The 13437-nt window shown below is 38.0% G+C and overlaps 1 protein-coding gene across 1 annotated transcript in view; it reads right to left on the bottom strand.

Annotated features, from left to right (window-relative positions):
* The window catches only part of col4a3 (collagen, type IV, alpha 3), a 66697-nt gene that overhangs the window by 30949 nt on the left and 22311 nt on the right, over window positions 1-13437 (bottom strand). Inside the window, exons 17-25 of the mRNA XM_044353776.1 lie at window positions 12186-12239; window positions 11792-11833; window positions 10666-10747; window positions 5227-5262; window positions 4184-4348; window positions 3351-3443; window positions 3093-3188; window positions 2774-2844; window positions 301-489 (exon numbers count right to left, since the gene is read on the bottom strand). Of these exons, the coding sequence (XP_044209711.1) occupies window positions 301-489; window positions 2774-2844; window positions 3093-3188; window positions 3351-3443; window positions 4184-4348; window positions 5227-5262; window positions 10666-10747; window positions 11792-11833; window positions 12186-12239 (828 nt within the window). The remainder of the gene's footprint in view (window positions 1-300; window positions 490-2773; window positions 2845-3092; window positions 3189-3350; window positions 3444-4183; window positions 4349-5226; window positions 5263-10665; window positions 10748-11791; window positions 11834-12185; window positions 12240-13437) is intronic.

The raw sequence follows: 13437 nt of genomic DNA, 5'->3' as shown, positions 1-13437 counted from the left end.
TACCTGCATATTAAACAGAGTTTTAATGTGGAGATTTTGATATTTATTCCAATAGTCTATAAAGGCTGTACACAACAGCACAGACAATAGGCGGTCTTTTATAGCCCGTCCGGTCCAAAACACCACAGAATATTTGCACCAGCAACACTGGCTGCTCATCAGCTCTACAGTGTACAGCTGTTAATTAACTATTTTAACTAAACATCAACCTGGACAGCATTCATTATGGTCTACAGCCATTGTTGTAAATGGGCCTATAGGGTGCAGCCACCTGGAGGCTGGTGTGGATCTGATACTCACATGGTTCCCCTTCTGGCCCTTAATGCCTTTCAGTCCTGGGAATCCCTGAGGTCCGTCTTTTCCCTCCAGGCCTTGTGGTCCCGGGTCCCCCCGGTCCCCAGACTCACCCTTCTGTCCTATCCTCCGCATGATGCCGGGGTCACCTACAGGACCGGGGGTCCCCGGTGGTCCAGGGATACCATAGGAGCCCTGAGAGACAGACAGGCAGTTAGTGCCTCTACTTCTGGTCATCAGTGATTTTCTTTGGACAGCAGCTGTTCCCTCAGGTGATAAAATTATATTTCAAACATTGTTTTTTAATACGTCCTGCGTCTAATTTGTCTAATCTACTCGGCTCTTCAGATGAGGTGGAACTCAAAAGTTCTTAGTTTAGTTCCTTTTGAGCCTCTTTTCAACTTAACAGAAGTAACTTTACTTGCTGTAATTTACTTATATTATTATCATTATTATTATTATTACTATTATTAAGTACATTATATTATTATAGTCACATATATAACTTGCTGTGTGGATGTGTGGGGAAATTCATATAAAACAAATAATAATCCAATCTTCACACTTCAAAAGAGAAACATAAGGACTGTAAACAAAACTACTTTTAGAGAACCAACAAACTCACTGTTTATGGAACTAAAGGCTCTAAAACGGTTCAGATTATGTATAGAGCAAAAAATCAATTACCACTAGAAAGTATCCAAATGATATAATCTGAGAGGAATTTACATGATAATCTTTGAATTTGAGTGAAAGGTGTGAACTTATGGATCAGCTACAGTAAAGAACTGAAAACATGAAGAGCAACAAGTAAGTTTAAAAATAACTTACTGAACAAATATAAAAATAGATGATCAGAGAAGAGCATTGGCATAGAAGGACAGGGATACATAAGTTGTTTTACTTTGTGCTGTTTGCTGCTGTTGTGTGATGTCACCGTCTGAGGTCAGACAGGACGTGTTGTTGTCATGGCGACACGCTGTGTCCAGCATTGACATTATAAACTGCAGTTTCAACCATTAACCTTCTTCACACTGCAGAAATCTTTAAGGTGTTATTGTGTTTTCAACTGTTGCATTTGAGTATCTGCCTCTTTTTCATGTGTTTGTGTATGTATATGTGACCTGTTACTGATTGCATCTACATTAAACCTGCTAAACTCTAAAACAACCTGCGTCCACAGCAGGAGTTTCAGCTCATTTCAGCAAATATCTCTGTCCGCATTAAAAACAGGTCATTCTCCTCCTACTGGGCATGTGCAGAGGACAGACAAGGAAGTCAGCCACAGAAAACCAGTGAAGAAGAAACGATATACTGTTTCTGTTTCCATGGCGGCTTCCTGACACGTAGTTTTGAGTAGAGAAAGGTGATAGATGACTACATTTAACTCTGAACAAGCTGTCAGAGCAGACAGTAAATAGAACAACACTCGCACGAAGCCGTCCACCATTGTTGTTATTGTGTTTCTTCTTCTTCATCTTCTAATAAAACGCCCGCACTGCTGCCAACATCTGTTCTGTCAACAACACAGTCGTCCTGTTGTTCTTTGTGTTACTACTGATGACTGATGTGTGAATGAAAGAATTAGAGGAAAAAGAAACTCACTGCGTCTGTCATCTCAGAGTCTATTTCCTCTTTAACCACCATGAAACAAGCAAATAAAGGTTTATTTATTTCATTCACTCTCTCACTCTAGAAACTACATTTTTCCTCAAAAAGTTCTTGGTTCCCTGAAAAAGTTCCTGTGGTGAAAATGCCCGACTGGGTCCAAAGATCCTTTAACTTTTTGGGGAAAAAGGGCTGTTAGTTTTATGCTCCAGCAGTGTGAAGAGCGCACTCATCGCTTAACTTTTCATGTCCTGGGAAGATGCATTTGAGCGGAAACACCTAAAACAAACAGATCTGCAGCCACAGATAACAGAGCGAGAGGAGAGTTCAGGTCCACTGTCATAGCACGCTTCGTTATTTTCTGTTTTTGTGGCCAAATTTGTGTTTTGCCAATGCTGGAGGGCAGATTGAATATATCAGGACAGTCTTTATGCAAACCATCAACCCTGCATACGTCTATAATACCATAAAGTATTCTAACATAAACACACATACATACAAACCATTGTCTGTCCATGTCTGTAAAGTCTCCCTCCCTTCCCCCAACCTGGATCAACTACTAAACATTTTATATATTTCTATATAATCACAGACATTATTTCCCTTCACACTATTGATCTGAGCCACAGAGCGTTACAGAGACAGAGATGTCTAATAATCTGATGAGCTTTCACTTAAATACCAACAGACATAGAAGTAAAAAGGTAAAACTTCAGGTAAACAAGCTTTCAAAGACACGTCGACGTGTCAGAGGCTGGTGTGCAGGTGTAGTGAGTTTAGTTGGATCCACGTTGTGTGTTCGGGGACTTCAGTGTGATCAGCATATTCACAAGAGTTTAAGTAGGTGAACTGAATGTGGAGGTGAGCTCACCTGTGGACCAGGTGCTCCTCTAGTACCTTTCACTCCTTTGAGACCTTTGGGCCCCGGAAAACCTGCAGCACCTGGAAACAGAATGACATCACAGAGACAGGTGTGTTTTACCTGCTTATCATCTGTTTACTGACACTGATCCTGCTGATTGGCTCAGAGTGAATCAGTTCAAACAAACTACGGACTTTTACTTTGATTGAAAGCAAAGCTTGAAGCTTTGATTTTGAAAGGTAAAAGTTGTCATCTAGCTCAGAATCTAGTAGGGTTAGGGTTAGTAATTGAGTAAAAACGTCTTAAATCAGGTGTTTCTGGTTCTTACCTTCCCTTCCATCTTCACCTTGCTCTCCTGGTTTACCCGGAGGTCCGGGGGGGCCAGAAACAACAGGACAGGTCACACAGACGTCCCCCTTCTCACCTGACAAACATCAATCAATCAATCATTCACATACAGTCCCATTCCAAACTCCCCTCAGAAATCTGACATTTTAATCCTCAGTGGAACTGACCACAGACAGACAGCATCATATATCATATTATCGTGTCATGTGACACCATAAGCCCTGTCTCACCCACTCACCTTTCTGTCCCTCCCCTCCTCTGGTCCCAGGAAATCCTGACAGGCCTTTTAGACCTCGAACTCCTGGACGTCCAATGTCTCCTGGCAGGAAGTCTGACAGAAAGAAGACAAACATTAAATCACACTGCTGAGGATATCTTCTCTTTTAAAAGGAGCCAGACTAAAGTTTCCCCCTGATTTCAGTCTTCGTGCTAAGCCCAGCTAATCTCGTCAACTGTCATCTCCTTATTTGACTCTGGTTAAGACAGAGAGCTCCGCATTACTGAAACTTTTCCTTTAAATATATAAAGTCTGATACAAACATCAGAGTAGGGATGTGCAGAGAGCGCAGTATTTGTATCTGTATTTGTTGAGGTAGCAAAATTATTGTATTTGTATTCGAATAAAAGAAAAAAATGTTTTTTTATTTTTATTATACTCCCTATTTTAGGATATTACAGTGTTAAAGTAAGTGTTCTTCATTAAACCATATTGAGAAGGAGGGTTCCCATACTGGGTCTCAAACCCCAGACATCTGTGCTGCCTACTCATCAGCTCTGCCAGACAGATGTGCAGCTGTTTATAGACAGACAGCGATGTAACCTTAATACACTACAAGTCCGAACTGTTTTTGACACTTTTTTTCCTTCCCAAAAACTAATAATTTTTAAAATATTGGTACGATATAAAAGTTTGTAAAAACTCATTACTTGTGCATCTCTGAATACTGTACCAACATCAGAGGCACCATGAGGCCTCCCTGAGGAACTCAGCTTTAGATACTGTATGTTTTGTTTTTCTTGAAAGATGATCTGAGACTGTGGATCAGAGAAGACCTGGACCAGGACCATCACCTGGTATTCCTGGTTCTCCTGGTTCCCCCTCAGCTCCAGGAGCTCCTGGCACTCCATTCTGTCCTGGGGGCCCTCTTTTGAAGGGACCTGGCTCTCCTGGTTCTCCTTTTTGTCCGGTTGAGCCAGGTGGCCCCTGGGGACCCGGTGGACCGGTAGGACCCACGCCTCAAGAGAAAAACAGTATTTATTATTTATATATGCTTCAACTTTATTTACTTAAAGACATTAAGGTTTATCTAAAATTATTTTCATTATTGATTAATTTTGGTTAATTGTTTAGTCTATGAAATGTCAAAAATATTGAGGTGACATCATCAAACATTTTGTTTTTATTTGACCAAAAGTCCAACATCCAAATTTATTCAGTTAAAACAGAAAAGTTTCAAACGCTCACATGAGGATCTGGAAACATTTTTCACTGTTTTTTCTTGAAATGACTGAGACAAGTTAGTTATTGATTATCTTTCAGTCCATTGACTGACCAATTAACTGATCAATTAATCCACCAATCCTGATATAAAGTATTTTATGATTAGAAATAGTCAATGTTTATTCAGTGTAAATTTATATATATATACATTTTATATTTATATATATATAATATAATAAATTAATTTGTCATATATCTTAGCCACATATGTTTAAGGTTAAGAAAGAGGCCAAGGGTCACATGGTTCCTAAGTCTCTAAGAAGAGAAAACAATATTTATCATGAATGTCAGTTTATGCTGACATAAAGCTATAATGTCTGGAATGGTGTGGAGTGTTCCTTATGGAAAACATATGTGCCTTTGACACTTCACCAAATAGATTGTACGGTAAGAAATTTGAGTGTTGTTCCAGATGTTGGGTGTGAAACATATATAAGGTATCTCACACTGTTGTCTGTCGTCTGTCATTGCTTACCGTATTCTGTATGCTGTGACAATGATTGAACTGGGCCCGATATACTAATTATTTGAAGACTCTGTGGACCTGGAATTATTCTTTGGATGAGCAGAAATCACCTTCATTAACAACTCTTCCTTACAAATCCTTTCATACCTGGCTCCCCCTGCAGTCCAGGAAACCCGATGAGTCCTGAAAGAGATCAGAGAAGAAGATTACACATCATATCACATGACTTTACAGACCTGCTAGCATGACAACATGCTAAGAACAGCAGAATCGATGCTGATGCTGGTTCAGATCAGTTTTCCTGCTTACAAACGAAATTAAACATTGATGATTGTCCAGAAATATGATTCAGGACACACACTGAAAATGTATTTAATTTATTCTGGTGTTGTACCTCTTCTTATGCATTATTGGCGGACTTTCTGGAAGACCAGGGGTGACATTTATAACCATTGTGTGCACACAAAACGGGGCCTGAAAGAGACGTACGCCACTTCCAACACTCAAGTCTTGATGTATAAAAACAAATTTGAGAATCTGTAAGTAAACTCTGATCTATTTGTGAGAACATTTTGGAGACAGGAAACTGGCGACGCAGATGATGAACTGAAGCCAGATTGTATAATGATCCTCTCACACATTTAATGATACTAACATCACATGGTAATTATAGATCCATGTTTTCGTAAACATTCAAACCAGCAGTGTTATTTGTGCTCCTGCCACTGAGCCATAAGTATTCCATAACTATTCTACAACAATCCCATAACTATTCCATAACTATTCCACAACTATCCCATAACTATCCCGTAACTATTCCACAACTATCCCATAACTATGCTGTAACAATTCCATAACTGTCCCACAACTATTCCACAACTATCCCACAACTATTCCACAACTATCCCATACCTATGCTGTAACTATTCCACAACTATCCCATAACTATGCTGTAACTATTCTACAACAATCCCATAACTATGCTGTAACTATTCCACAACTATCCCATAACTATGCTGTAACAATTCCATAACTATCCCACAACTATTCCACAACTATCCCATAACTATTACATAACTATCCCACAACTATCTCATAACCATTCCATAGGTATCGCACAACTATCCCATAAATATTACATAACTATCCCACAACGATTACACAACTATCCTATAACTATTCCACAACTATCCCATAAGTATCCCACAACTATTCCATAAATATTCAACAACTATCCCACAACTATCTCATAACCATTCCATAGGTATCGCACAATTATCCCATAACTATCCTGTAACTATTCCACAACTATCCCATAACTATCCCGTAACTATTCCACAACTATCCCATAACTATCCCGTAACTATTCCACAACTATCCCATAACTATCCCGTAACTATTCCACAACTATCCCATAACTATCCCGTAACTATTCCACAACTATCCCATAACTATGCTGTAACTATTCCACAACTATCCCATAACTATCCCATAACTATGCTGTAACTATTCCACAACTATCCCATAACTATGCTGTAACTATTCCACAACTATCCCATAACTATGCTGTAACTATTCCACAACTATCCCATAACTATGCTGTAACTATTCCACAACTATCCCATAACTATCCCGTAACTATTCCACAACTATCCCATAACTATCCCGTAACTATTCCATAACTATCCCACAACTATTCCACAACTATCCCATAACTATTACATAACTATCCCACAACTATCTCATAACCATTCCATAGGTATCGCACAACTATCCCATAAATATTCCATAACTATCCCACAACGATTACACAACTATCCTATAACTATTCCACAACTATCCCATAAGTATCCCACAACTATTCCATAAATATTCAACAACTATCCCACAACTATCTCATAACCATTCCATAGGTATCGCACAATTATCCCATAACTATCCTGTAACTATTCCACAACTATCCCATAACTATCCCGTAACTATTCCACAACTATCCCATAACTATGCTGTAACTATTCCACAACTATCCCATAACTATCCCGTAACTATTCCACAACTATCCCATAAATATCCCGTAACTATTCCACAACTATCCCATAACTATCCCGTAACTATTCCACAACTATCCCATAACTATCCCGTAACTATTCCACAACTATCCCATAACTATGCTGTAACTATTCCACAACTATCCCATAACTATCCCATAACTATGCTGTAACTATTCCACAACTATCCCATAACTATGCTGTAACTATTCCACAACTATCCCATAACTATCCCATAACTATGCTGTAACTATTCCACAACTATCCCATAACTATCCCACAACGATTACACAACTATCCTATAACTATTCCACAACTATCCCATAAGTATCCCACAACTATTCCATAAATATTCAACAACTATCCCACAACTATCTCATAACCATTCCATAGGTATCGCACAATTATCCCATAACTATCCTGTAACTATTCCACAACTATCCCATAACTATCCCGTAACTATTCCACAACTATCCCATAACTATCCCGTAACTATTCCACAACTATCCCATAACTATCCCGTAACTATTCCACAACTATCCCATAACTATCCCGTAACTATTCCACAACTATCCCATAACTATGCTGTAACTATTCCACAACTATCCCATAACTATCCCATAACTATGCTGTAACTATTCCACAACTATCCCATAACTATGCTGTAACTATTCCACAACTATCCCATAACTATGCTGTAACTATTCCACAACTATCCCATAACTATCCCGTAACTATTCCATAACTATCCCACAACTATTCCACAACTATCCCATAACTATTACATAACTATCCCACAACTATCTCATAACCATTCCATAGGTATCGCACAACTATCCCATAAATATTCCATAACTATCCCACAACGATTACACAACTATCCTATAACTATTCCACAACTATCCCATAAGTATCCCACAACTATTCCATAAATATTCAACAACTATCCCACAACTATCTCATAACCATTCCATAGGTATCGCACAATTATCCCATAACTATCCTGTAACTATTCCACAACTATCCCATAACTATCCCGTAACTATTCCACAACTATCCCATAACTATGCTGTAACTATTCCACAACTATCCCATAACTATCCCGTAACTATTCCACAACTATCCCATAAATATCCCGTAACTATTCCACAACTATCCCATAACTATCCCGTAACTATTCCACAACTATCCCATAACTATCCCGTAACTATTCCACAACTATCCCATAACTATGCTGTAACTATTCCACAACTATCCCATAACTATCCCATAACTATGCTGTAACTATTCCACAACTATCCCATAACTATGCTGTAACTATTCCACAACTATCCCATAACTATCCCATAACTATGCTGTAACTATTCCACAACTATCCCATAACTATCCCGTAACTATTCCACAACTATCCCATAACTATGCTGTAACTATTCCACAACTATCCCATAACTATCCCATAACTATTCTATAAGTATTCCACAACTATCCCATAACTATGCTGTAACTATTCCACAACTATCCCATATCTATGCCGTAACTATTCCACAACTATCCCATAACTATCCCATAACTATTCCACAACTATCCCATAACTATCCCGTAACTATTCCACAACTATCCCATAACTATCCCGTAACTATTCCACAACTATCCCATAACTATCCCGTAACTATTCCACAACTATCCCACAACTATCCCGTAACTATTCCACAACTATCCCACAACTATCCCATAACTATGCTGTAACTATTCCACAACTATCCCGTAACTATTCCACAACTATCCCACAACTATCCCATAACTATGCTGTAACTATTCCACAACTATCCCGTAACTATGCTGTAACTATTCCACAACTATCCCATAACTATGCTGTAACTATTCCACAACTATCCCATAACTATCCCGTAACTATTCCACAACTATCCCACAACTATTACATAACTATTGCACAACTATCCCATAACTATCCAATAACCATTGAACACCTATTCCATAACTATTCCATAACTATCCCACAACTATTCCATAACTATTCCACAACTATCCCACAACTATCCTATAACTATTCCACAGCTATCTCACAACGATTACACAATGATTCCATAACTATCCCACAACTATCCCATAACTATTCCATAACTATTCCGTAACTATTCCATAACTATCCCATAACTATTCCATAACTATCCCAAAACTATCCCATAACTATTCTGTAACTATTCCACAACTATCCCATAACTATTCCATAAGTATCCCATAACTATCCCAAAACTATCCCATAACTATTCCGTAACTATTCCATAACAATCCCATAACTATTCCACAACTATCCCATAACTATTCCATAACTATCCCAAAACTATCCCATAACTATTCCGTAACTATTCCACAACTATCCCATAACTATTCCATAAGTATCCCACAACTATCCCACAACTATCCCATAACTATTCCGTAACTATTCCACAACTATCCCATAACTATCCCATAACTATTCCGTAACTATTCCATAACTATCCCACAATTATCCCATAACTATCCCATAAATATTCCACAACTATCCCACAACGATCCCATAACTATTCCATAAGTATCCCACAACTATTCCATAACTATTCCACAACTATCCTACAACTATTCCATAACTATCCCACAACTATTCCATAACTATTCCACAGCTATCCCGTAAGTATTCCACAACTATCTCACAACGATTACACAACGATTCCATAACTATCCCACAACTATCCCATAACTATTCCATAACTATTCCGTAACTATTCCACAACTATTCCATAACTATTCCATAACAATCCCATAACTATTCCATAACAATCCCACAACTATTCCATAACTATCCCAAAACTATCCCATAACTATTCCGTAACTATTCCATAAGTATCCCACAACTATCCCACAACTATTCCAAAACTATTCCATAACTATCCCACAATTATCCCAAAGCTATCCCATAAATATTCCAAAACTATCCCACAACGATCCCATAACTATTACATAACTATCCCACAACTATCTCATAACCATTCCATAGGTATCGCACAACTATCCCACAACGATAACACAACTATCCCCTAAATATTCCATAACTATTCCACAACTATCCCATAAGTATCCCACAACTATTCCATAAATATTCAACAACTATCCCACAACTATCTCATAACGATTCCATAGGTATCGCACAACTATTCCATAACTGTTCCACAGCTATCCCATAACTATCCCACAACTACATCAATATTCAGGAAGGCTTTTGAATCAACCATGTATGGTTGAATGTGGGTGCATAGACGGCGGGATGAGGCGGGATGAGGCGGGATGAGGCTGATCCTCGTGCGTTGTTGTTGGGAACTGAACTGTACATACTCTCACCTTCATGTGTTTCCTTTTTGTGTGCGTTGTTTTAATGGTTTTTGGTGCGTGTTTGCTAGTTTTGTTCTTTCTTTTGCATTGAAACTGAGATCAAAGATTGAAATAAAGAATATCTTAAAGATGTTAAGCTTCCTGATGATACCTTGCTCTCCGGGGGCTCCTGGGGGTCCACGGGGCCCCGGGACACCAGGCTCGCCCTTCAGGAATCTTTTCTTCCAGACTGTCTGAGAAAAACACATCAAAACATACTTAATCACATATCTGACCCACCTTCTGACTTTCCCACCTTCATCCAGGTCTGTGTCAGCTGTTGACCTGTTCTATGATCAATGAACAAACTGCTTCAGCTTTATTGATCAATTAGTAAACATGATATCAATCATATGTTGAGGTCAAAGTGCAGGAGAGTGACTTCCTCAGATTACATCTTTTCTCAGGACAAAGTTTAATATTTAAAAAAGAACTTCTGATAATTTATCATCAAACTGTGTTTATTCTGATTTTTGTATTGTTTTAAAACTACATTATTTTAAAAGTATAGAAATGACAACAATTCTTCTTAAAATCTTTGAGCATCTTAATATTTTGTAGGTTGTTTTCGTGGTTTGAGGAATGAGGCATTTCTCTGATTGAGGTTCTCTTTGTGAACTCAAAGTGGATCTATAACAGCAGACTCGAGTCTTTTTGATCATGAACGCAGACACTGAAAGTCCTGAATGAGTTTTTCCTCGAAAACAGGAGAAATATGGATTCAACACTGAATGAACTAGGATAGGTTTAGAATATAGTTAGAAACAAGTCTGTTTCAGCATCTGTAGTGCCTCCCTTATATTATCTATATATTATATATTATATCTCATGTAATATATTATACAGTACGGTCATCATCATCATCAGGAGGCGTCTGATCATCTGCAGCATGACAACGAGCCCAAACGTCCAGCCAGAGTCATAAACATCTATCTTCAGTCTCTGAAGAACTGTTGAACTTCTCCAAGATGCAGGAACAACCGACCTGCCGAGTACCTGCTGCTGTTTTAAAGGCAAAGCTGCTCACAGCAGATACTGATTTACTTTAGCTTTCTGCTGTTTACTCAACTTTGGTTCAAGTTAACTGATTAATAAAAACTATTCAAAGCATCCTCACTTTACTGTTAGTGCCTAAAACCTGTGCACAGGCTGAAGCTTCTCTTTAATTTGACTTTCTGTCAATATTGTATTCATCAGAGAAAAATCAACAAAAAAAACATAGAACAGTTGAGACTCACTTCTCCTGGAAGACCTGGAGGTCCTTGGACTCCTTTCTCCCCCTGAACACAAACACAAACACACTTTATAGTAGTGACACTCCCCACCAAAATAAAACACACTAAAATAAGAAGTTACTTTCAGTTATCGCTGTTCTTTTATTGTTTTTATTTTTCTTTTTGTTTCATTTAACAGTTTAGTTTTCACTCTCTGTTTCTGTCGTCTTGCTTTTCTTTGTATTTAACGTCTTTCTTGTTTTATTGATCAACGTGATTTTAAATAGTTTGTTGTATTTTGTTTCAGTGTGGAAGGTGATGATCCAAATAAAGAATAAACACTGACACCTCGCGGTGCAGTACTGTAGTAGTACTACAGTAGTAGTAGTACTGCAGTAGTACTTCACACAGTACTCACCTCAGCTCCTTCAATACCTGGAGGACCCAGATACCCGCGATCTCCTGGGTCTCCCTGCAGACACAAATAAAAGCACACAAAGTTCACGTTCAGTCGACTTGCTCTCTCGTGAGTCTCGCTGACGATACTGAACACGCTACACACATTTAACGTGTTCTTTTGTTTTATTTTAGTGTAAAGTTTTTTCTTTCCACATTGCCTATTGCATCTATTTCTATTCAACTCACAGATTCATTGTAATAATCAAACAGTTTTAAAGTGATCAGATTTAATTATTAATCTGTATTTGTTTGATGAAACACTGGCGAGACTCAAACACATCTGATCCTCCAGAGCTGTGACAGAGTAGAGCATCTGTCTCTAACTGATGATCTTTGATGAGTTCAGACATCAACCAGACAACAAACATGGTTCAGTTTGGGCCAGGTCTGGTTCTGGTTCTGGAACCTGTAGGAGGACAACCACTTGTTCTTTAGTTGTATGAACTAATCTTTGATTCCTAAGAAGAAGAAAAGACAGATTTGTTGGTAAGAGCAGACCTTCGGCCTGCAGAACTGACCTTTGTAACCCTCTAAGTGGGGTTTGATCAGTGATGCTCAACAGACTCAGAAAGACCTCCTAAGAAATTATTTCTGACCAAACATCCAAAGTTTATGGCCTGAACTAAAAGCATAAACTGACCCTAAGGAGAAAAACGAGTCCCACTTTAGATGGAGCACAGACTCTCTTAACCCACATTCCTGAGGACTTAATGAAGCCTGAAATTCATGTAAATTAAATGTCTGATCATTATGCAACTTATATCATGTTATTGTCATGTAAATACAAGAAGAACAGCATAACTTTCATAGTTGTGTGACTATCTACTAAAGAGATACAGGACTTTGATTTTATTACCTTTGTACTACAGGTAACAATTCTGCCCTCTAGTGACAAGAGTTAAATTCCCTTTATGTTAATAGTTAATGATATTTGATAACCATGTATTTGTATTTTAAAATCACTTAAACTTGTGATCTATTAACCTCATAGACAATCATATTTTACTGGTTAAATTAGACTGAAGTTTCTGAAGTAATAGAAAGTAAAGATATAATGTTTGAAGAATTTCAATTTAAAGTTTTCTTTTATTGTTAAATAATAGTCACACTGAATGCTTTTATACTAGGGAGAAAGAGTTATGTTCAACTTATATTTAAATATGTTTCTGAAAGTAATCTAATCACATCAGTGTTGCTGACTTTATTTCCTT

Source organism: Thunnus albacares, chromosome 6 (genome assembly GCF_914725855.1).
Source record: "Thunnus albacares chromosome 6, fThuAlb1.1, whole genome shotgun sequence".
In the NCBI taxonomy this organism is placed as follows: Eukaryota; Metazoa; Chordata; class Actinopteri; order Scombriformes; family Scombridae; genus Thunnus; species Thunnus albacares.
This window is presented reverse-complemented; position numbering and strand designations above follow the sequence as displayed.